This window comes from Giraffa tippelskirchi, chromosome 4 (assembly GCF_054371585.1).
Source record: "Giraffa tippelskirchi isolate mGirTip1 chromosome 4, T2T-mGirTip1v1.2.pri, whole genome shotgun sequence".
In the NCBI taxonomy this organism is placed as follows: domain Eukaryota; kingdom Metazoa; phylum Chordata; class Mammalia; order Artiodactyla; family Giraffidae; genus Giraffa; species Giraffa tippelskirchi.
In genome coordinates this window covers 96,711,689-96,735,910 of record NC_137278.1, presented here as the reverse complement: position 1 = coordinate 96,735,910, position 24,222 = coordinate 96,711,689, and the positions used below count along the sequence as shown (strand labels likewise).

The 24,222-nt window shown below is 42.3% G+C and overlaps 1 protein-coding gene and 1 pseudogene across 2 annotated transcripts in view; both read right to left on the bottom strand.

Moving 5' to 3' along the window:
- Positions 1 to 2,528: 2,528 nt before the first annotated feature.
- Positions 2,529 to 24,222, bottom strand: part of AFF3 (ALF transcription elongation factor 3) — a 555,281-nt gene continuing 533,587 nt past the window's right edge. For both annotated transcript variants that reach the window (XM_081484340.1, XM_081484341.1), the window contains 5 exons: positions 17,863 to 17,934; positions 13,929 to 14,022; positions 10,594 to 10,643; positions 9,968 to 10,191; positions 2,529 to 6,214 (listed from right to left, as the gene is read on the bottom strand). In XM_081484340.1, the coding sequence (XP_081340466.1) occupies positions 6,093 to 6,214; positions 9,968 to 10,191; positions 10,594 to 10,643; positions 13,929 to 14,022; positions 17,863 to 17,934 (562 nt within the window). In that variant the 3' untranslated portion in view covers positions 2,529 to 6,092. The remainder of the gene's footprint in view (positions 6,215 to 9,967; positions 10,192 to 10,593; positions 10,644 to 13,928; positions 14,023 to 17,862; positions 17,935 to 24,222) is intronic.
- LOC145544537 (cytochrome b-c1 complex subunit 7 pseudogene) lies at positions 22,988 to 24,217 on the bottom strand (annotated as a pseudogene).

Genomic DNA, 24,222 nt, shown 5'->3' with positions numbered 1-24,222 from the left:
ACCCTTTAAACCTCAACATCATCAAGTTCTAATATTGAATCTGTTTGCTTAAAGTTCCTGCTGTCTCTAGTAACTGTTCTTCTAAACAGTCAAGATACAGAATCTGACTGATAGAAGGAAAAAAAACCAAAGGAATGAAAAAAAAAAATCAAGCCAGCTCACAGAGAAGGAAATTTTGGGTTGAGTTGGCAGCCCTGGGGACCTCAGGGGATTCATAATCAGTTTGCAAATTACTCAAAGGAAAGTGTTAATACTGTTTTTTTGCCCTACAAATAGATCCCAGAGATAGCTGGTAAGGCTAAGGAAGTGCCTGTCACTAAAGGTGAGTGTGTTACATGCTTAGGATTTTCAACACCTGCCCTATGTGGCCATACTTCAGCCTTGGTGATCATTCATGCTGTAGATGAAGGTAACAGAGGCGACTCAAAGAATGTTCTTTAAAAAGCCACATACATTTGGCTACTGTGGGTAGACTCTGCCCAGTCAAGTAACACACATTCCTCAGTGGTAAGTATTTTCTTTGCTCATTTGGGCATCTAGAAATAAAGAGAAGATAAATACTGGAGGAAAAAAAAAAAATCAGTCCTGTTTTATGAAAAACTGAAAAAGCATTGGAAACCAATACAGAAATTAGAAAATTGTGATTATTTTTTATAAACAAAGAGCACTCTTGGATAATTCTAAACATTGGCATTATCTTACATCATAGTTGGATATAAGCATTTTCTGATGAGCTTTTCCTATGTTAGAAATGAGTCTGTGATCCGGCTTTTCAGGTCTCAACATTACTTCCTGATGCTTAAAGACAAATGCTGATTCTTGTGTTGACTGGCAATTAGTACCTTGAATTCATCCCTCAGATCAGTGTGTTCACAATTGGCCATAAGAGGTGGCTTTTCAAAGTAACGCAGAGGGATTTAATCCCTTGATTCCTATTACTACGAGTAAGAGCTGTGAGCCTAAATCCCCTTTCAAATGACCCCAAATTCACCCCTTGCTGCCTCAGAGCACCAATTAAATAATAAAACCCAAACCAAACCATGGTCAGATGTATTTCATTTGAGAACAGAGTTTTATAATTTCCCTTATGCCAAGCAAACAAACCCATCTGATGACATATACAGAAGGATTCAGTTTGAACAAAGAGAACACGCATCTCAAAAGTCTGAATATTTCTTGTGCTATTTGTCAGGAAGTTTGTAATGTCGAAAAACTGTGCTCTTCTGGGGATGGGAAGACAAGGGAATAAACTCTGGCTCCAGATTGCTGGAAATGCAGTTATGTTGTTGGGTTGGTTTTTTTTTTTTTTTTTTTTCCCTTTCATTAAAAAAAAAGATCTCTTAAGACTCCAGTTGATTCAGTGAAATGTCAATTGCTCAGTTGTGTCCAACTCTTTGTGACCCCATGGATTGTAGCCCTCCAGGCTCCTCTGTCCATGGGATTCTCAAGGCAAGAATACTGGAGTGGGTTGCCATTTCCTTCTCCAGGGGATCTTCCCAACCCAGGAGTCAAACCTGGTCCCCTGCATTGCAGGTGGATTGTTTACTGTCTGGGCCACCATTTCTTAAAAATAGGATTCTGATGGGAACAGACTTCAGCTGAGTAGTAGGCTAAACTGCATAAGGGAAGATAGTTCTTGAAAGACTATTGGACATTTCTTAGCCCAAACCACTTCTGAAAGAGTGCCAAGTTCAGTGGTCTCTAGAGCAAGCAAAGCCAAGGACCCCATCCTGGTCATCTTTGAGATGAGGTGGTCTTCATGGTGACCGGAGCTAGGGTTCTGCTGTTGTATTTGAATATAAAGATATAGGCTGGGCAAAGTGAAGTAATTGTTTTACTTCTGTTCCTGTTTCTGCTTCTTTTTAGTTTAATTTGGGGAGGAAAGGAATGAAAAGGGGAGAAAGAAGAGTAAAAACATATGAGGCTAATAAAAAACGCTTTCACATGGAGGAGATATATATCATGGAAAGCTACTGGTCTAATATCTCTATCTTCGGTAGTTCAAAATTCTCTCATTTCACTGAAGAAAATATTGCTGACATTATTCCACCATGTTGGTTAGAGTTGGAAAAACCTGGTAGACACAAGTGAGGGAATTAACTTCTGTCATTACGGAATGTTGGTAAAACAATGTCCCGGGGCTACTGGTTGGACAGGCATCAGTGTAGCTATCAAAATAACCCCCTTAAGCTTCCTATTCAGCATTTTCTAGGACACTTTGGGTGTGTTCTCACACACATGTGTGTGAATATGCTGGGAAATGGGAAAGACAAGTAGCAAATTATACTTCCAATAATGAAAACATTACTTTTTTCCCCCATGAAAAATATCAGACTTAGTAATGATAATCTGTTGGAAGCGTCATTTAAAAATTTTTATGAAACTACAAGGTCCATTCTAAAGAGATTATGAACTAGGGACCAGAATGCTTATTTGAATATATTTTGAGTCTGAAGTTTCCTTGTAAAAATATTCACAGAAATTGGTGGACATTTTTTCTTTTTTTACGTACAACTCGATGTCTCTCATTTACAACATAAATCATTTAATGTAACATTTGCAACCTTAGAAAGGCAGACATAGTTAATCCAAGTCAGTTTATAAATTCCAATTTCACATGGATTAAAAACTGCAGATAAATTAAGTCACAATAATATCCTGTACATGCATTAAGGCTGGTGACTGCTAAAGTGTCTTGGGTATCTACAAACAGGAAATCACACACAGATAACTGGGTTTGGAGAGTGTCTACATCATTAAAAAAAAATCTTGCCTTTTTTATTTTTGGTGATACAGATTTCAACAGTAACTCTGGAAAACTGTGAAAAATGTTATTTAAAAATATATATGTATATACTACTGCACAGTTTCAAAGATGTGGTTCATAAATAAGGTTGGCTGCACTGATTAATTTGATAACATTACTGCACTTCTGAGGTGATTTAAACACGCAGTGACATACTCAACATTAGGCACTGGTCATATCCTTCAAGCGTACTACAGTTTTATGGTAGCTGTACTGTACATATATATTTTTAAATGTATGCATTTATACAAACTGTGTATATTATGTGTGGGATGTCAGAAATGTACACATCACTGTTATGTAATACACACATCTTTGTTGTAGATACGAGGGTCCGTTTTAGTGCAGAAAAGCTCACTGCGTTGATTCCACATGTTCAATTCAATACACAGTTTGTCAACTTTTCAGATTTTTTTTTTCCCAGTACATTTCTCTTTAGATAGTGGGTCCGACTTTCTGTTTGCAATTTGAAAGTTTCCAGAAATTACTTTTTAACCGAACCTCTCTTCCCAAGCACAATTCTGCATGTAATTCTGATCTGTGTCGAATGGTAACAAATCCCACATTTCAATCACGAATATATTTGGGTTCCTCTCTTTCAAAGATATTTCTAACAATTGTGATCCAGGTCCATTCAGGTCATGGAGGGATAAGGCCAGTTGAACTTGTACTGAACTTCTGAAGAAATAATGTCTTCAAATAGAAGGAAATGATGATAGACATTCTACATTTAAATGGGAGGTTCTCCCGAGGGATATACAGGGAAGGGTGAGCAGTGCTGTCTCTGGGGGGTGGGACTGAGTACTTCCTACTTTACACTTGTCTGTATTGTTTGAATTTTCACCATGAGTGTCTATTAGTTTCATAATCAGAAAACACAAGAAAGCTATTTCTATTTTGAACAAAACTAAAGAAAAGGAACCAGCAATGATCACAAGATGCTTCCTTATCAAAAGCACTGATGCCAAAGCAAGGAACAACCACTGCCCCAACATGCTCCACCAATGAAATGAGACACCGAGAGGAATGGCATGCTGTGACTGCCCCCAGTTAACTGGTTTCACGTTTTGCTGGAATGATTGCGGCTCATGGCGTACTGATGCAGTGCTGCTGGCACAACCAGCTGAAGGCAGCCTGTGCCTTTACATGTGAGCACACTGTGTGGACACCACCCTGTGGCCTGGGGCCTAAAGGTGAATAAGAGCAGAAAGGCACCCCAGGGATGCACAAGGGACACTGGGGGGCCATCCTTTTATGTGAGAGTCTGAACATTTCATCAGAATTCAGCAACAGTGAGTAGAACTAAGCCTCAGTCCTCCAAAAAAAAAAAAAACAAATAAAAATTTCTTAAGTTAGACCCCAATGGGAAGGGGAAATCTAGTAATAATTAGTGAAAGGAATGTCAGAAGCACCTCAGTTGGATAAATGTGAAAAAAGAAGTACTGTTAACATTTCCAGCTGCTTAAAGGCCAACACCAAATGCAAATTTCACAAAGCCTTCACTTGTTCATTGAAATGAATTTCAAATCACCAAAGCTGTTCAATCACTTGCACAGTTTTAAATCAGTGCTTAGAGCTAGGGAATTACAACAATCTGATTTCCCACCCACAGATCAGGCTGACGAAACCGTTAATATTGCAACCAAACCAGTGAGACCATTAGCATCTGATATAAATGTTTTACGTTACCATCACCTTGAAAAATGGATTATTCCATGTACCCCATCACCTGTCTTTCTCAGGCTGTCTTGGGGTAATTTTGTCAAGTGAGAGGCATCAAGGTCATTAGTTTTGTTTTTAAAGCATGGCAAGGTATAGCCTCCTTTCCAGGAGTTTTTCTTTTTTACCAATATCTTTGTATTCAAATATATTTAACAAGAACACTAAATCTAGGATATGACAAGAGACAATAAAAGAAATAAATTTCAGACAATAAAAGAAATTTCAGACAAACGCTGTAAACAAAATGTTGAAAAAACTAAAATGTAAACTTAATTATAAAAAACAAAACAAAACAAACAATTGGGGGAAAACATACACGTACCAGATGCGCGGGGGGCTTGGGTCGCTGCTACCCCAGACAGAACCGCAGTCACTACAGGGATAACCTGCTCTGCGGTGAGTAACCTGCTCATCAGACCCTGAAATACATCCCCCAGGTCAAAACACATTCAAGGTCCGCACGGCACTTTCTCCAAAGACAGGGAGGATTAGGCAGAATCACGGCAGCAAACAGTTCTTGGCCTGACAAAGCCACAGACACAGACTCCAAGGGAAGGGACATCCTAGGCAATGTCCTCATTTGGCCAAGAACATGGGTAAGAAAGCTCTCACAGAAAGAAAAGACTTGTTGAAAAGTATCGGCTGACAAACTCACGGGGCTTCACAGCCCCTGGGGTCACAGTGGCGGGAGGAAGAAGCATGTGTGCCGGCTGGGCTCCTGGCCTGTGCAGAGGGTTCAGCTCCTCCCTGAGCCTGGGGACACAGGTGTTGCTGCTTCCATTCGGTGAGACACGGAGGTTTTTTTTTTCCCACCAAATCTCAGGGTCAGGGTCATGGTCATACTATTTTGGGGGGCAGGGCAGGGAAGGCCCATGGGAGTTGATTCATTTGCATCTAACACGTTTAGTTGATAGTAGAGTTAGATGGAGAATTGGATGGAGGAGGGGAGGGACTAGACAAAAGGCAGGGTATTTGGTAACATGCAAACTAGTAAACGTCCAGCACAAAAATAACTGACTTATTTTCATTATTCAAATACCCATTAATACAGACAATAAAAAAATAATGGGAGAAAAGTATATTAATACTGAAAGTAATCAACAGTATAAGAACTGGGTTCATCTTAACTGGCAGTCAAGCTTTTGGTGTGCTATATTGCACCTGGTTCACTAACCCATGAGATTTTGTTTGAATATTCTAAGAAGTCACGGTTTAGCTTTGAACTAGAAAGTGTGTGTGTGTGTGTGTGTGTGTGTGTGTGAGTGAGTGTGTGTTTTCTCTAATCAGAAACGTCAGATCACTTTGTCTAGCCTGGGATGCTGGAAACTAGACAAAGAAGATGTGTTCTAGAGAATTGTTGTGTCTTACACACCTCCACAGGCAGCTTATTCCACACCCACACACACAAACACACATGCCCTGGGAGAAAAGACTGCTGTTCGATGCTGAGAAATATTCACCGCCTTTTGATAAACGCTGTGGCCGGGAACGTGGGGAGCACAGTGTCCAGAAACGCTGGGCCGTCCGTGGGGACGAGCGTACGCCGCAGCCTGGGGGCCGGTGTCTAGGCCAGGTGGGCGCTGTTTCGCAGCCAGTGCAGGCCCTGCTGCGAGTACTGGACCAGGTGCTCCATGCTGCTGTGCAGGGTGACCGGCCCCATGAGCAGGTCCAGGTCGTTGAAGAATTCTGGTGAAACAGAGAGGGTCGTCAGGGGGATACACGCTCAGCTCCCGGTCCCCTCATATGACGTGAGCCCCCAGCGGAGAGCTCACTTACGTCCCGGGAATCCCTCACCTGGCGACTTCTAATTCAAGCCAATGACATTGATTCAGCCAGAAAGCAAGGAAAACTGACTTCCCCGGGCTGCAGTCTCCTTTGTGCAGTGACACATCTCACCCTGAACTTGGCCTGAAGCTCTGTCAGCCTTTACACTGTACTCAACTGTGTTAGGTGCTGAGCCCCTGGGGGAGTCCGAGGCTCCTGGAGGCAAATCAGGGGTGGTTTTTTTTTTTTTGCTTTTGGAGCAATCAGCTTGTATACACTGTCTTTTATTTTTTATTCCATTGGAGCAGAGTTGATTTCCAATGTTGTGTTAGTTTCAGGTGTACAGCATAGTGATTCAGTCATTTGTGAAATATGAGTCAGCTGCTTTTCCCTTATAGGTTATTGCAAAATACTGAGTAGAGTCCCCCGTGCTATAGTGTAGGTCCTTGTTCACAGATGGGTTCTGAGGCATCTCTACTGAGGTTGCCAGCCAGTCTGTGAACCTTCTCTGGGTTTGTCCTTGCATTAAACATATATCACTGCCAAGGCACTATGCTAGGGGCACGAGGGTGGAGTCAGAGAAGACACCAAGATGAAGAATCCGTAGGCTCTGCCGTCTCCAAGATTGCAGTTTAGCGGCTGACAGAGACAAATCAATTCACGTGGCTGCCATGTTGCACTGACCAAGACCACTGAAGAGCACTCTCTGGAGGTAAGAATCTGGGAAAAGTGTTAATCACTCTGTCGTGTCCAACTCTTTGCAACCCCATGGACTATAGCCCGCCAGGCTCCTCTGTTCATGGAATTCCCCAGGCAAGAATACTGGAGTGGGTTGCCATTCCCTTCTCCAGGGTATCTTCCTGACCCAGGAATCGAACCCTGGTCTTCTGCATTGCAGGCAGATTCTTTCCTGTCTGAGCCACCAGGGAAGCCCAAGAACCTGGGAGGAGGTTTTGAAAGGTGCTCCTGGATGTGCTGAATGAGGTCCCGCTAGGGAGGCTCAGAGAAGAGCCAATGTCCAGGTGGCAGGGAGGACAGCGTGGCAGGAAGCCAGGAGCAGAGCCTGGGAGGTGGGGCAGGTTGGGGGAAGCCAGGTGGACTTCAGACTGGATGTGTGGCTCTGCTGAGGGACAGGTGGCAGCTGGTGGCACCATCTGGAGCCTGGCCTGCTCAGGTTCTCCCAAACTGGCCATGGAAACCTTTGTACATTTGTCCTTGCTCTTTTATCCACCTGTGACATCCACCCCGACTCCATCTCAGCTATTCGACTACTATCTGCTTTTCAAAATCCTGTTCTGTGCCAGCTCCTCTAGGGAGCCTGTCCTGCTGGTCTTGACCCTTGGCACTGACCTCCTTGGCATCCCCACTGGGTTTTCTGGGTGCACCATCCCTGACCTGAGTTGTTGTTATGTCCCGTCTGGTTACATGATCAATTTCATGTACTCAGGGCCCAGCTGCCTATCTGTGCCATTGGTTCTCATCTCATCATGAGCTTCTTAGTCTTAGTCTCAGAAGCATGTTACCATGGGAACAAAACTATCAGGAACAAAACTCTCACTCAGTACTGGAGAAAGAGTAGGAACTTGGTAGGGAGAAAATTAATAACATATATACCAATCAGGGCTTCCCTGGTGGCTCAGACAATAAAGATTCTGCCTGCATAGCAGGAGACTCGGGTTCGATCCCTGGGTCAGGAAGATCCCCTGGAGGAGGAAATGGCTACCTATTCCAGTATTCTTGCCTGGAGAATCCCATGGACAGAGCAGCCTGGCAGGCTATAGTCCATGGGGTGGAAAGAGCTAGACTAACATTTCGCTTTCTTTCATAACAATGCATGTCTTAAAAGAATCTATTGTTGACCTCAACTGTTGACCTCAACATTCTATTTCTACAACTCCCTCCTATCAGAAGATAATCAGAAATATGAACAATGATTTATATGAAGATATCTATCATACTGTTATTTGTAATAGTGGAAGTAACATAAATGTTCAACAGCAGGGGAATGGTTTGAGAAATTGTGATACTTTATGACTGTATAAAGTAGCTCAGCCAGTAAAGCGTCTGCCTGCAATGCAGGAGACCATGGTTCGATCCCTGGGTTGGGAAGAGTGCCTGGAGAGGGAATGGCAACCCACTCCACTACTCTTGCCTGGAGAATTCCATGGACAGAGGAGCCTGGTGGACTACAGTCCATGGGGTCACAAAGAGTCGGACACGACTGAGTGACTAACACACATGACTGTTTAACCACTATTATGACAGTGCTACAAAGCCATCATAAAGGGTGTTTTTGAACTAGTTAGTGACATGAAAATATGCCTGATATAATGTAAAATGGAAAAAAGGATGTAAAACTGTACATACACTATGATCTTATTTTGGTAAAAATCATGCATATTTGGAGAAGACTAGATGACATTTCAATAGAATGTTAATAGTGCTATTTCTTAGTGATAAGACTGTTGTTGTCTGGTCACTAAGTTGTGTCCGATTCTTTTGTGACCCCATGGACTGTAGCCCACCAGGCTCCTCTGTCCGTGGAATTTCCAGGCAAGAATACTGGAGTGAGCTGCCATTTCCTTCTCCAGGGGATCTTTCTGACCCAGGGATCAAACCCATGTCTCCTGCATGGCAAGTGGGTTCTTCACCACTGAGCCACCAGGGAAGCCCGTGATAAGATTACTGATAATTAAAAAATGTTTTCTCTATTTTCTGTACTTTACAAATTTAGCCATAGTTTACATATATACAAGTTTAAACATGCTTTTATGAGTAAAAACAAACATTATTTAAAAGAAATACAGCTACTGTGTAGCTCAGGGAACTCTAGTAGGCTCTGTGGTGACCTAAATGGGAAGGAAATCAGAAAAAAAGGGATATATATATACACACAGCAGAAACTAACACAACATTGTAAAGAAACTATACTCCAATAAAAATTAATTAAAAATAAAGAAATACAACTTACCCATAAAAACCTTTTTTTTCAGTTGTAACCAGCTATCAATTGAATAGGCAGAAACATTCATGTGTGTGTGTGTTAAGTCACTTCAGTCGTGTCCAACTCTTTGAGACCGTATGGACTGCAGCCCACCAGGCTTCTCTGTCCAGGGATTCCCCAGGCAAAAATACTGGAGTGGGTTGCCATGCCCCCCTCCAGGGGATCTTTCTGACCCAGGGATCGAACCTGTGTCTCTTATGCCTCCTGCATTGGCAGGTGGGTTCTTTCCACCAGCACCACCTGGGAAACCCAGGAACATTCATACTCATCAGCTAATTAATTCATCCAGTATTTCAGATCCCCAGCTATGTTTTAGGCACTGTGCAGGTCTTAGGGTTACAAAGTTGAATAAAATGTCATCCCTACCTTCAAGGACCTCACTGTCTAAAGGAAAAACATATGTGTGCATATTTATATAACTTGTATCTATATCATTGGTACCTGTATCATCTCTAACCCCATCTCTGTCTCTGATCTTTCCCACAGTAATGATAAAGACAGGCAAAGACACTGGAGGTGCTGAGTAGGGGGAGAAGTCAGGGAAAGTTCACTCAGTAGGTGACAGCTTCTACTTCGGTGAATGATAAAATCTCGCCCAGTGATGCCCAAGGATTAGGCTGTCTCCCTGAGCTGTGGCTGGTCCACGCACACCTCCCCCAGGGTTCGCGCACCTCTGTTCTCCTTGGCCAGGTTGTCCGCCATCTCCCAGTAGTCATAGCTGTGGAGGATGCTGTTGGTGATGCTGACGTGGTTGGCTGCCATCTGGTGGATGCGCTGCGGGATGCTGACGATGGTTGATGGGGACAGGGCGTTGGCGTTGGACAGGCTCCCCTGAGAGCCCACGGAGCCGGTGGGGGAGGGGTTGGGAGACATGGGGGATGGGGTTCCAGTGCTCCTGGAAGGGGAGAGTATGGAAAAACAAGAGTGGAGAGGTTAGTACCTGGTGAGGCAGGGCGGCCCCTCAGGGCACTGTAAACAGTAGCGCATTGCCCGGCTTCCTCTGTGTGTGTGTGTGTGTATGTGTTTGGGGTGGGAGGGCTCAGTCGTGTACAACTCTTTGTGACCCCATGGACTGTAGCCCACCAGGCTCCTCTGTCCATGGGATTTTCCAGGCAAGAATACTGGAGTGGGTTGCCATTTCCTCTTCCAGGGGATCTTCCCAACCCAGGGCTCCAACCCATCTCTTGAATATCCTACATTGGCAGGCGAGTAATTTACCACTGAGCCACCAGGAAGCCCTTGCTCAGCTTCATGTAACATCTCATTTATCACCTTCACTTCGCAAAAATGAACTTACTTTCCACTGGCCCCCCATGGAGATGGAGCTTGGGCAGCTTTAGATGAATTCTGCAAGAAAACAAAAATGTTGACAGTGAGTACCATCTGCTTGAGTTTAAACAGCCCACAATAACACATTCTTAGGTGACCACTGAGAGAAGTAATGGCAGACACTGTAGATAAAATGCAGGTTCACAGAAACTGGATCTGGGAAGTTATAATTACTAGGCTATTGGCTTCCTCTCTACAGGATAGTAGGGCAGCAGGCAACCCCCCTCCCACACATACACTGAGAACATCTTATATTTAAACGTAGGGCATATTTGCAGAACTGTTGACATGCATTTAATGCCTGAAAATATATGAGACCATCAACTGTTACTGTTTTAACTTACAAAGCTTTAAAGTATTTCTCTTAAAGGAAGTTGCTCTTGAACATTTCTAAAAGAATAGATTAAATGTATTTCCTTAACAGAGAGTGAATTCAAAAATTCTGATTTATTTAAATATTCTGATTTAGGATTTGTTGCCTGAGCCAGTTGTTTGCATCAGGTATTTAAAAGACATTTTGCCTTTGGCAAGGGAAGTTTCTAAATGTATAGACAGATTCCTCCGTGAGATTCCAATGAAGCTTTCTTGGACATAAGTCTGTGAGATTGTTAAGGAAAAAATGGTCTTTATAATATGGATGTGAATGTTCCCTTCCAGAAACAAGAAAATATAATAGCCTCAGCTTGGTTCCCCAGAGACAAAATGTTTCTTTTGGTTAAAAAGAATTTTATGAAGTGGTGACTGATTTTTAGTTTTTAGTGGTGGTGTTATCATCAAAATGGTAAGAAATGGCCTTATACATGGGAATTGTGTAACATTGCCTTCAGGCCTTTCACTACAACTGAGGTCCCGTGACTGTAAAAAACACAGGTGGGGGCAAAGTCCTGTTTTTCAGAGCCAGTTGTACTGATGAAACTTATTTTTTATGAACCAACTACCATTGTTTCCTGGTGGCTCAGATGGTAAAGAATCTGCCTACAATAATGGAGACCCGGGTTCGATCCCTGGGTTGGGAAGATCCCCTGGAGAAGGGAGTGGCAACCTACTCCAGTATTCTTGCCTGGAGAATTGCATGGACAGAGGAGCCTGGAGGGCTACAGTCAATGACATCGCAGGGTCAAACACGACTGAGCAATTAACACTAATCATTGTTTCCTAAAGTTTCCATAATCTCTGAACTTTAAGTAGTATTGAAATAGCCTTTGATTTAGGGTGTCTACCAGGAACTTCTGGAGGGGGAGTTCTGATTTTTAAGTTAAGTTCTCTGTTCATTCTGTACAGTTTCACAGACAATCCACATACATTAAGAAACTGGATCTCTTAAAAGTTCTGTGGTAACCTCTGTGGCTTAGAGTTTGGATTCCTTCTTTATTCAAGTGCTTTGCTTTACTATAATAACTCTTAAGTAATAACTCTTCAGTCAGTTCAGTTCAGTCGCTCAGTTGTGTCCAACTCTTTGCAACCCCATGGACTGCAGCACACCAGGCTACCCTGTCCATCACCAACTCCCGGAGCCTGCTCAAACTCGTCCATCGAGTTGGTGATGCCATCCAACCATCTCATCCTCTATCATCTCCTTCTCTTGCCTTCAGTCTTTCCCAGCATCAGGGTCTTTTCCAGTGAGTCAGTTCTTCACATCAGGTGGCCAAAGTATTGGAGTTTCAGCTTCAGCATCAGTCCTTCCAATGAATATTCAGGGTTGATTTCCTTTAGAATTGACTGGTTTGATCTCCTTGCAGTCCAAGGGACTCTCAAGAGTCTACTGCAACACCACAGTTCAAAAGCATCAATTCTTTGGTGCTCAGCTTTCTTTATAGTCCAACTCTCACACCCATATATGACTTCTAGGAAAACCATAGCTTTGACTAGATGGACCTTTGTTGGCAAAGTAATGTCTCTGCTTTTTAATATGCTGTCTAGGTTGGTCATAACTTTTCTTCCAAGGAGCAAGTGTCTTTTAGTTTCATGGCTGAAGTCACCATCTGCAGTGATTTTGGAGCCCAAAATAGCTCTTAGATTCTAAATTTTTGAAAATGACTTATCTTAAACTTTAGGTACCCAAAATAAAGGGAGACGCTTAGTGTCAGTAATTGTCATTATAACCCACGATTGTCAATGCACTGAGACAGTTAGCTTTTTGGCTTAGTGCCTGGACACTCTACATGCATGGCCAGGCTACTAGATGGACATGGCCCATGGGACCTCCAACATAGCCGGGTCATCAGAAATCATCTCCAAGAAGTGGAGGTTGGGGATTAAAGATCTAAAATGATGACCGTGGGGACTTCCCTGGTGGTACGGTGAATAAGAATTCTCCTGCCAGTGCAGGGGGACATGATCTGGGAAGATTCCTGGTCCGGGAAGATTCCATGTGGCATGGAGCAACTAAAAGCCTGTACACTACAATTTCTGAGCCCGAGTGCTAGAGCCCACGAGCCACAGCTACTGAGCCTGCATGCTGCAACTACTGAAGCCTAGGTGCCTAGACCCTGTGCTCTGCAACAAGAGAAGCTGCCGCGATGAGAAGCCCGGGCACCTCAAGAAGAGTAGCCCCCACTCGCTGCAACTAGAGAAAAGTCCACTCAGTAACGAAGACCCAGTGCAGCCAAAAATAAATATAAAATGATGGTTGTGTATCTGATAAAGAGTTGGTGGAGGTAGAGATGGTATAATTTCTTGTTTCTATAGTCAAATGGACAGCGAAGAGGCCAGACGTCTCAAATAAATTATTATGTCGGGTCCACTTCACAACAGAACAGCAGAGGTTTCTTGTCTCCCCTCCTCTTTCTTCATTCTCCCAATGAAAATGATTTCATTCCGTAAGTAAAAGCACAGTTTCCAATTCTATCCTTTTATGTGCACAGTGCTGTTCTAGTGCCTCTGGGTTCTACCAAGCCATTTCTTATCATTTAAAATAACACTTTTATTAAAAATTAAATTAGTGACTGGAGATAGCAAAGAGGAGTTACTTCTAAGGAGCTGCTTCTAAGAGGAAGAAGCTCTGAGTGAACACGAGGAATTTACGTTAGCTGGAAAGATGGATCTCCTAGGACACTGGGGTGGGTAGCAGCATCTTCTTTCTCTAGGGGCTATAAAGATACTTGGACACAGGCAGCGGGATAAATTAGATGGGTTCTCAAGGCTATTCTCTGAGCCCTGAATGCCATGAGTAGGTCATAAATGAGGTTAGTGCAGAAATCAGACGTCTCCTGGATTAGCCCCAAATCAGTGGATTCTACATTGAACATGTCCTTGACAGGAAGACAACTGGGTACAACATTCTGCCCGTCAGCGAGACAGTACCTTGAAATAGTCGATAAGTGCTTTGGAATACTTTACAGCGTGATCCCTTTTGAGTCGAAACATCCTCCAGTACAGGAGAGCCAGGCATCGGTAACTGCGGCAGAAAGAGACAGATGAGTCGCCCCTGTGCCAACAATCTTGTTGATCCAATGCACTCAATGTTCATAGCATGATTATATATATATTAAATATTTCTATACATGCATATATGTCTGTAGGTATCTGATCTTCCTTATTGCTCAATATTCAAAATTTCAGTTACTCCATTAAAAACATCACTTCATATAAGTAAATATGTACAAAGAACATATATACATAAAAAATATAAATATGAATCAATAAACAATGCGTGTATATAAAATAAAGAATATAAGTACAAATAAATAGCTTTATTGCTTTTTCATTGGGACTAAGCAGCCGGCCATTTTCTTCTTCCACCACTAGAGGGAAGTCTCTCTCCACGAGAGGAGCGAGAACGCTCTAGCACAGAGCTCTCTCTGCTTTCTGGCTGAACTTCAGGGAAGAACTACCTTATTCTGATTTTCCTCGGACATCTTGAACTTCCGGCCGTGGGTTTGTTGAAAGCACTGCCCTTCTAGCTGTTTTTGTCACCTTCCCTTTTAAGCTACTTTACTGAGGGAGAATGGATACATGTATATTATGGCTGAGTCCCTTTACGGTCCACTTGAAACTATCACATCACTGTTAATTGGCTATACTCCAATATAAAACAAAAAGTTATAAAAAAACTACTTTACTGTGGACTATAATTATTTCAAATAAAGTAAAAGATATGAATGTGTTTTTTAAATAATTAAAAACTATGGTGGGAGTAGTTATTATTTTATTTTATAGTTTATATATTTGTTATTTACATACCAGTAATGCAAAAAAGCAAAATGGCTGTCTGAGGAGGCCTTACAAATAGCTGTGAAAAGAAGACAAGTAAAAAGCAAAGGAGAAAAGCAAAGATATTCCCATATGAATGCAGAGTTCCAAAGAATAGCAAGGAGAGACAAGAAAGCCTTCCTCAGTGATCAATGCAAAGAAATAGAGAAAAACAACAGAATGGGAAAGGCTAGAGATCTCTTCAAGAAAATTAGAGATACCAAGGGAACATTTCATGCAAAGATGGGCTCGATAAAGGACATAAATGGTAGGGACCTAACAGAAGCAGAAGATATTAAGAAGAGGTGGCAAGAATACACAGAAGAACTGTACAAAAAAGATCTTCATGACCCAGATAATCACAATGGTGTGATCACTCACCTACAGCCAGACATCCTGGAATGTGAAGTCAAGTGGGCCTTAGAAAGCATCACTATGAACAAAGCTAGTGGAGGTGATGGAATTCCAGTTGAGCTATTTCAGATCCTGGAAGATGATGCTGTGAAAGTGCTGTACTCAATATGCCAGCAAATCTGGAAAACTCAGCAGTGGCCACAGGACTGGAAAAGGTCAGTTTTCATTCCAATCCCAAAGAAAGGCAATGCCAAAGAATGCTCAAACTACCGCACAATTGCACTCATCTCACATGCTAGTAAAGTAATGCTCAAAATTCTCCAAGCCAGGCTTCAGCAATACGTGAACTGTGAACTTCCAGATGTTCAAGCTGGTTTTAGAAAAGGCAGAGGAACCAGAGATCAAATAGCCAACATCCGCTGGATCATCGAAAAAGCAAGAGAGTTCCAGAAAAACATCTATTTCTGCTTTATTGACTATGCCAAAGCCTTTGACTGTGTGGATCACAATAAACTGTGGAAAATTCTGAAAGAGATGGGAATACCAGACCATCTGACCTGTCTCTTGAGAAACCTGTATGCAGGTCAGGAAGCAACAGTTAGAAATGGACATGGACCGACAGACTGGTTCCAAATAGGAAAAGGAGTACGTCAAGGCTGTATATTGTCACCCTGCTTATTTAACTTCTATGCAGAGTACATCATGAGAAACGCTGGGCTGGAAGAAACACAAGCTGGAATCAAGATTGCCGGGAGAAATATCAATAACCTCAGATATGCAGATGACACCACCTTATGGCAGAAAGTGAAGAAGAACTAAAGAGCCTCTTGATGAAAGTGAAAGAGGAGAGTGAAAAAGTTGGCTTAAAGCTCAACGTTCAGAAAACTAAGATCATGGCATCTGGTCCCATCACTTCATGGCAAATAGATGTGGAAACAGTGTCAGACTTTATTTTTTGGGGCTCCAAAATCACTGCAGATGGTGATTGCAGCCATGAAATTACAAGACGCTTACTCCTTGGAAGGAAGGTTATGATCAACCTAGATAGCATATTAAAAAGCAGGGACGTTACTTTGCCAACAAAGGTCCGTCTAGTCAAGGCTATGGTTTTTCCAGTGGTCATGTATGGATGTGAGAGTTGGATGGTGAAGAAAGCTGAGCGCCAAAGAATTGATGCTTTTGAACTGTGGTGTTGGAGAAGACTCTTAAGAGTCCCTTGAACTGCAAGAAGGTCCAACCAGTCCATCCTAGAGGAGATCAGTCCTGGGTGTTCATTGGAAGGACTGATGTTGAAGCTGAAACTCTAATACTTTGGCCACCTCATGCGAAGAGTTGACTTATTGGAAAAGACCCTAATGCTGGGAAGGATTGTGGGCAGGAGGAGAAGGGGACGACAAAGGATGAGATGGTTGGATGGCATCACTGACTAGATGGACATGGGTTTGGGTAGACTCTGGGAGTTGGTGATGGACAGGGAGGCCTGGCGTGCTGCGATTCATGGGGTCGCAAAGAGTCAGACACGACTGAGCGACTGAACTGAACTGAACTGAATCCCTCTTATATAATATGAACTAATCATACTTAATTTATTAATCCTAATATGGAAGTTAAAATTTGAAAAGAGCACAGAAATCATTTCCTGAGCCATATCAACTATTCCTTGGTGCTTTTCGCTCATAATTATTTGCTAAGTCAGATATAGTATTGACATAGTAGAATACCAACCTAGAAAATACAACTTAATGGTCTCAAATTTTATTTTTTTATTTAAATTTTAAAATTTATTTTTATTTTAATATGATTTTTAAAGGTTACTTTCTATTTACAGTTATTACAAAATATTGGCTGCATTCCCTGTGTTGTATTAATACAATATATCCCTGAGTAATAGCACATCAAATGCTACTTGAAGTGGTGATGCAAAACTATCAGAGACCCTCTGTTTTGTGTCTGTCACTATTATTATTATTACTATTACTATTTTGAGATTCAGTTCTACAACTTGCAAATCAGGTTCTAGGGTGGAGTATGAACTGTCAGAGTAGAGACATTGTGGTTACTTATCACAGCAGGAACTAACAGAGAGGTGTCCTGTAATTTGATAGAGTTGAGTGAGGTGTCCTGAGGAAATGTCATGGGGAAAATTATTATTATTATAATCACAATCATTATCATTTCTGTTATTATAGAAAAAACTATTACATGTTGATTAACATTTAAAAAGTCTTTGATTATCAAAGTGGAAGGAACAGGCTCCTCAGTTTAATGTGTTGAGAACCTGAATACCCCATCTTGACTCAGCCCTACTAATCCCACACGTAAAGAGACAGATGATTATTTTGATTGCGTCCAAAATGTTAAATATGAGAGATTACATTGGGCACAATTCACATTCAAATGATTAAAACACAAACTTACCTGATTTTAAAACATATACACACATACACACACACACACGCACACAGGAAAATGAGTCCTTGTGTCACGGACCTGTTCACTTTCAGTCATGAATTCACTGCATGCATAGGACAGCAGGGTGCAGGCTCTCCATGGCCACCTTGAGATATGCCTTCAGTTTGGTGTGTTAGAAGCACAGTGAACACGTCACGCATTTTGGCACCAGGTTACCAGGTTCGCCAGTGAAGACGTACAAGGCTGGGGAGGCTATTTTAAGCCGATATGATGCACTTACCATAATGCAGCCAGCTGTTTATCCTCTGGTGTGGCATTGGGGCCTGAGTGGGTTTTTAGTCTCATGGCATACCTTAAAAAAAAAAAAGGAAAGACAAACAAAGAAATAAAGCTTTCTTATTAACCATCGAACATCTTCTAGGATGGTAGTTCTCTTAGTTTTTCATGGTGCTTGCTGATTTTATTGTTATTTAGTCACTAAGTCATGTTCGACTCTTTGTGACCCTATGGACTACAGCCCGTCAGGCTCCTCTGTCCGTGTGACTTCCCGGGCAAGAACGCTGCAGTGGGTTGCCATTTCCTTCTCCAGGGGATCTTCCTGACCCAGGGATTGAAGCCATGTCTCCTGCATTGGCAGGCGGGTTCTTTACCACTGAGCCACCTAGGAAGCCCTGACAGTTCCTTCTTGAAAGCCAACTGAGGTTGCCCCATTTCCCCAACCACGACATTATTGTCACGACTAGAACAAAATGACTTTGATGACCATCTAGCTACTTTCTGCTTTTTAACAATACAAGTCCAAACGCTACAGATGGTCAAGAGTGTTATCCATTCAAGCATTACCCACGTATATGGTGATGCATCCATTTTTACAAATTCTGATCTATGGCTGAGTTGCTGAGAAGATGTTGGTAAAGTTCAACCCTTTCGGACCAATCTCCAGAAAAATATTTACTCTTTGTCCTCAGATGAATACTTGGGTTTACCTTTTTTTTTTTAATTGTTACAAAACTCCTATTTTGACAGCAGTATAACTATCCTGGATGCATAACTAGTAGATTTTATGAACTTTACTCGATCTCACTTATTTCTCTGAACCAGCAGTCCATGGTCATTCCTTTCTCCAATAATATACCAAGTTACTTGCAGATCCTTGGAGAGACCTGAGGCAGGCTGGGGAATGGTCAGGGAGTCCTGGGTTCAAATCCCAGGTTAGTCACTTATTAGTCATGGGAGCTTGCACAAATTAACATCTTTAAGCCTCCTTTCCCCTATTTATAAAGTAAGATGAGTACATTACTGCTGATAGTGTAGCATTGCTGTAGAGATTAAGTGAAACAGTATCTGTAAAGCTCTTAGCATAGTGGGCTGGCTTGTTGCAAGTTGCTCAAGAAATGATACTGTTATTACACTGTCTCCAACACATGTAGATTTGTAGTGCTTTTAAAAAGTTTCTTTATTTTTTGATAGGGAAGAAATGGATTTATTCAGATTCAGAGAAAAGCACACTCCACAGAGAGTGTGGGCCATCGCAGAGGGTGAGTGTGTAAAAATTTATTTATTTTTAATTGGAAGATAACTGCTTTACAATATTGTGTTCGTTTCTGCCATACATCAATATGAATCAGCATAGGTATACATATGTCCCCTCCCTCTTGAACCTCCCTCCTTTTTTGAGTGTATCCCCTTTGTTTAGTTTTCATAGTTGTTTCTCACAGTTTATTGGTATCAACATTTTCTACTCTGCATGAAGAGTGGAAACCTTACTTCCATGTTTATGCCTTTAAATAACATTGCCTTGAGCATCAGATGGGCTTCCCTGGTAGCTCAGGTGGTAAAGAATCTGCCTACAATGTGGGAGACCTGCCGGGGTTGATCCCTGGGTCGGGAAGATCCCCTGGAGAAGGGAATGGCAACCCACTCCAGTATTTGTGCCTGGGAAATCCATGGACAGTGGATCCTGGCGGGCTACAGTCCACGGGATCGCAAGAGTTGGACATGACTGAGCAACTAACAGTGTGCACTGATCACAGATGGTGGTATATTTTTTGTTGCAATCACTGAGCACTCTGGTTTATATAACTCTTGAGGAGGGTGGTTTATTGCATGTGCCCACAGTTCTTCGCTTATGTTGCTTTTCCTTTCCTCCTATTGGTCCAAGATTCCTTCTTTTGCCGCTTCCTTTCTGTTTGAGAAACTTCCTTTAGCCAGCCTTTAAAGGTAGGTCTGTTAGAAACAAACCTCATTTTCCTTAGTCTGAGAATATTTTTATTTCCTCTTTATTCCTGAAGAACGAGGTCTCACTGAATCTAAGTGTACAGTTATTTAGGTTTTCTTCTTTCAGCACTGGAAAAACGGCATGCCACTTCCAGCTTCCATGGTTTCAGACAGCACATCTGCTGTTACCTGAATTGGTGTCTGCTACAGGTAATGTGTCATTCCTCTCTCGTTGCTTTCAGGGCTTTTTGTTTGTTTTCAGTTTTCAGAAATGTAGTTTTGATGGTGTATTGACATGCATTGCTTTGGCTTTATGCTTGTTGGAGTTTCCTATGCTTCCCGAACCTGTAGGGTTATGTCTTTTGCCAAATTTGGCAAGTTTCGGTCATTACTTCTTTTCAAAAATATAATTTTATTTATTTACTGATTTTTGGCTGTGCTGGGTCATTTTTGCTGCGTGAGCTTTTCTCTAGTTGTGGTGAGTGGGGGCTACTTTCTAGTTGTAGTGTGAGGGCTCCTTATTTCTCTGGCTTCTCTTGTGGAGCACAGGTTCTAGAGCATTTGGGCTTCAATAGTTGTGGCTCCTGGGCTGAGTTTCTCTGAAGCATGTGGGATCTTCCTGGACCAGGGATTGAACCCACGTCTCCTGCATTGGCAGGGGGATTCTTTACCATTGAACCACCACGGAAGCCCTAGCCATTACTTCTTTAACATATCTTTCAGTTCCTTCTTCTGGGACCCCAAAGATGACTTGGAGGTTCTGTTGTCATTGTGCTTGAAGCTCTCCAATTCTTTTTCAGTCTGTTTTCTTGGTTGCTTAGGTTGGGGGTAGATTCTATTTCTTGTTCTCAAGTTCATTGATTCTATCCTCTGTCTTCTCTACTACTGTTCCCCTCCAGTGAGATTTATATTTCCATTACATTTCTCAGTTCCATAATTTCCATTTGGTTCTTTTCTAAAACAACTTCTTTGTTGAGACTTTCATTTTTTTGTTTCAAGAGAATTTGTAATTGTTTGTTGAAGCATTTTTATGATAGTTGCTTTAAAATCCTTGTCAGATAATTCTAACATCTGATTCATCCTGGTTACTGGTGTCAACCAATTGTCTTTTCTCATCTTGGTTGTGATTTTCTTGTTTCTTGGTATGATGAGTGAATTTCTACTGTATGTTAGACATTCTGGCTATTATGTTAGAAGATCCTGGGTTCTGTTTAAATATTTTGTTTTAAAAGGAAATCATCCTGTTTAGGTTTAGCAGGCAAGTCCTAGCCTACTTCTGTGGGCTGTGGTTCCAACTACAATTTAATTTTCAGAGCCTTTGTGCTACAATTTTTTCCTAAAATTTTGGCACGTGGGATCTTAGTTTCCTGAAAAGGGATTGAACTAATGCCCCCTGAAGTGAAAGCATGGAGTCTTAACCACTCGACCTCCAAGGACGTCTACATGGTGCAGTTTTTGATTTGAGGAGGTGGGGTTCCACTTGCCAGTGTACCCCAGGCACTTTCTCCTTGGTGGAGAGAGGAATTCTCTCACATCGTCAGCTGGGCATCTGTGGCAGGACCCCCCCTCCCAACAGTGCTCCTGGCTCACCAGAGTCTCTCAGTGGGGGAAGGGAGTCTCAAACCTGGTGGGCAACATTCAGTTTCAAGCAGTAAGTTAATGTTATCTTCTAACTCAGATAAGAAGAGCTCTTATTTTAGTTTTCAGAGTAGCTTAAGGGACTCTACTCAATCATCTAAAAAATGGACTATATTCTCCATCCATGCAAAGTCCCATCCCTGGTGCAGAGCGGGTGTGCATGTCAGCACCTCTAGTCGTATTTGATGGAATCAGGCAATTACTGCTGTTTGGGTTGGTTTGTTTGTTCTTAAAGTGTGAATGCCTTAAGCAGACCATGTACACTCCAGTTAACCACAGGCCCTGTGACCTGCTGATCTGTAATATTGACTGAGTGTGTACTATGCTCTGGAAACTCCTCCAGGGGCTATGAGCACATTAATGAACAGATCAGACAAACCCCCTAAAACCCCTGTGCTCAAGACACTTGCATTCTAGGATACCTTACAGCATTGTGCCTGTCTACTTCCTCCCACTTTCTTCCCTGCCTACCTGTGGGCGTCCATGTCTGTGCCTTATTCAGAGGATGAAACATGAGAAATTAAGATCTGCACGGACATGAGTTTAAGCAAACTCCTGGAGATGGTGAAGGACAGGGAAGCTTGGCATGCTGCAGTCCATGGGGTCGCAAAGAGTTGGACAAAACTTAGCAACTGAACAACAACAACAAGATCTCTTAAAGTAATTTTAAGTTTTTTTTTTTTTTTTTACCATGGCAATTTCTTTTCTTCACAGTCCAAAATACTGTACCAAATAAGAAGACAGTATGAAGGAATCACCAATGCATTGGTGTAGTAGAAATATTTTAATAAGAAAAAGGGCTGGACAGCATTGACTTCCGAAACATTCTTGAAAAGTGTGTTTTGCAGATGATGTGTTCTTGATGCTGGGATGACAATTTCAAAGGCTGTCATCCTTTCCTGAATCCCGAAGGAGAGTGATGGAAAACACTGTTGACTTGGGTCAACGCATACCAAGAAGATTAAATTTAGGATGATTAGAAATCTTCCAGGATTTCCCTGGAGGTCCAGTGGTTAAGAATCTGCTTGCCAATACAGGGGACATGGGTTCCAGCCCTGGTCTGGGAGGACCCCACATGCAGCAGAGCAACTAAGCCCATGCTCTGTGATAAGAGAAGCCACTGTGATGAGGGGCCACACACACCAACAAAGAGCGGGCCCTGCTTTCCACGAGAGAAAGCCCGTGCCCAGCAACGAATACCTAGCCCAGCCACAAATAAATAAGACATTTTCCATCTGGAATAATGAGGCATGGTAAAACACAGCTATTCTCAGGCGGCCTAGAATTCCAGAATTAGAAAAATCTCTTAAAGTTAATTTTGGGAAGGGTTATTTCATATAATGCATATTAGATATTATTCCAAGCAGCTGAACCAGCTAAAGACATAAAACATGACAAAGGCTCTCTCAGAACGATTAATGGATGAAATTCCCTTAATGGTTCATTAGCGACATGAAGGATGTACCTTTCCATGCAGCCATCATGGAAGACAGGTGTCTCCTGCCCGTGGCCCTGCTGTGCCCCTGTCACAAAGCCTGCGTCTGTTCGCACTATGGTCCCAACTCAGGCTGGGGGATGGTGCTCAGGTCCAAGTCTTAGACCAGAACAAGGCCAGTACCTTTTCAGATAGAGCATCATAGGATGGGTTTCCTTTCCTAAAATCCCCTTGCACCTTCTTTCCTGTTATTAAATACTCCCGAATCATTTATTGATTGGAGTTAGAATTTAGATTATACAAATCTAAATCATATTGAATCAGATAATAATAATAAAACCACAGCACAGAGGTGAAAGGAGTTGAAATTCTGCCACTTCCCAGCAGGCGAAGTCAGCAACTCACGTCTCCCTCAGACAAAGCTTCCTTCCTGCCAGTGGGGTTGGAGAAGCCGCCCTCCCAACCCTCACTCACACAGAGATCAAAGGAGGCAGGCGATGCCAAAACACATTGCAAGATCGTCCATCTTATTTCGGGGATGAACACTGGCTCTTGGTAGCTGACAGTGTGATCTTTTTTTGTCCTCCAAGAATAATTATAATAGCTATTTATTTAAAGTAATACATTTATAGCACAGATAATTCTACATTGTACATTTCAGGTTTGAAAGTGAAAGTGTTGATCATTCCTTCATGTCCAACTCTTGCAACCCCATGGACTGGAGCCCACCATGCTCCTCTGTCTGTGGGATTCTCCAGGCAAGAATACTGGAGTGGGTTGCCATTCCCTTCTCCAGAGGTCCTTCTCGACCCAGGTATCGAAATCACGTCTTCTGCATTGCAGGCAGATTCTTTACTGTTGAGCCACCAGGGAAGCCCACATTTCAGGTTTAACCAACTTCATAAAGATACTTGAGGGCAGCCACATCCACAGATTTAGACTGCATGATTGTTTCATGATGATTTCTTCTCTCTCTTTTCCTTCCCAAATACCCTCGTTCAGGGTATGGTTCAAGGTAGAATTTATCCTCCTCATATTTTGTCCACTGCTCTAAAGGCGAGACCTGATTCCTCATGCTCAGGTCCAGTGCTCTCTTAATATGTACCCCCCCCTCCCCGCCACCGTCATTACAAAAGCTCTCAGGAAGCCTTCTTATGGCTTCTTTTACATTGTCATTCTTATACAGTGTATCACCTCACAGTAAGCCCTGTGTACCAAACCCGACAGCATTGTAATAGCATTTTCAAATACCCTCCAGTCACCTGCTTGATGTTGCAATGGCAGGCCTGCTCACTATTTTGACCCAGACAGTGTGATCTTTTCTGTGTTTGCAGTACTTATACATATATA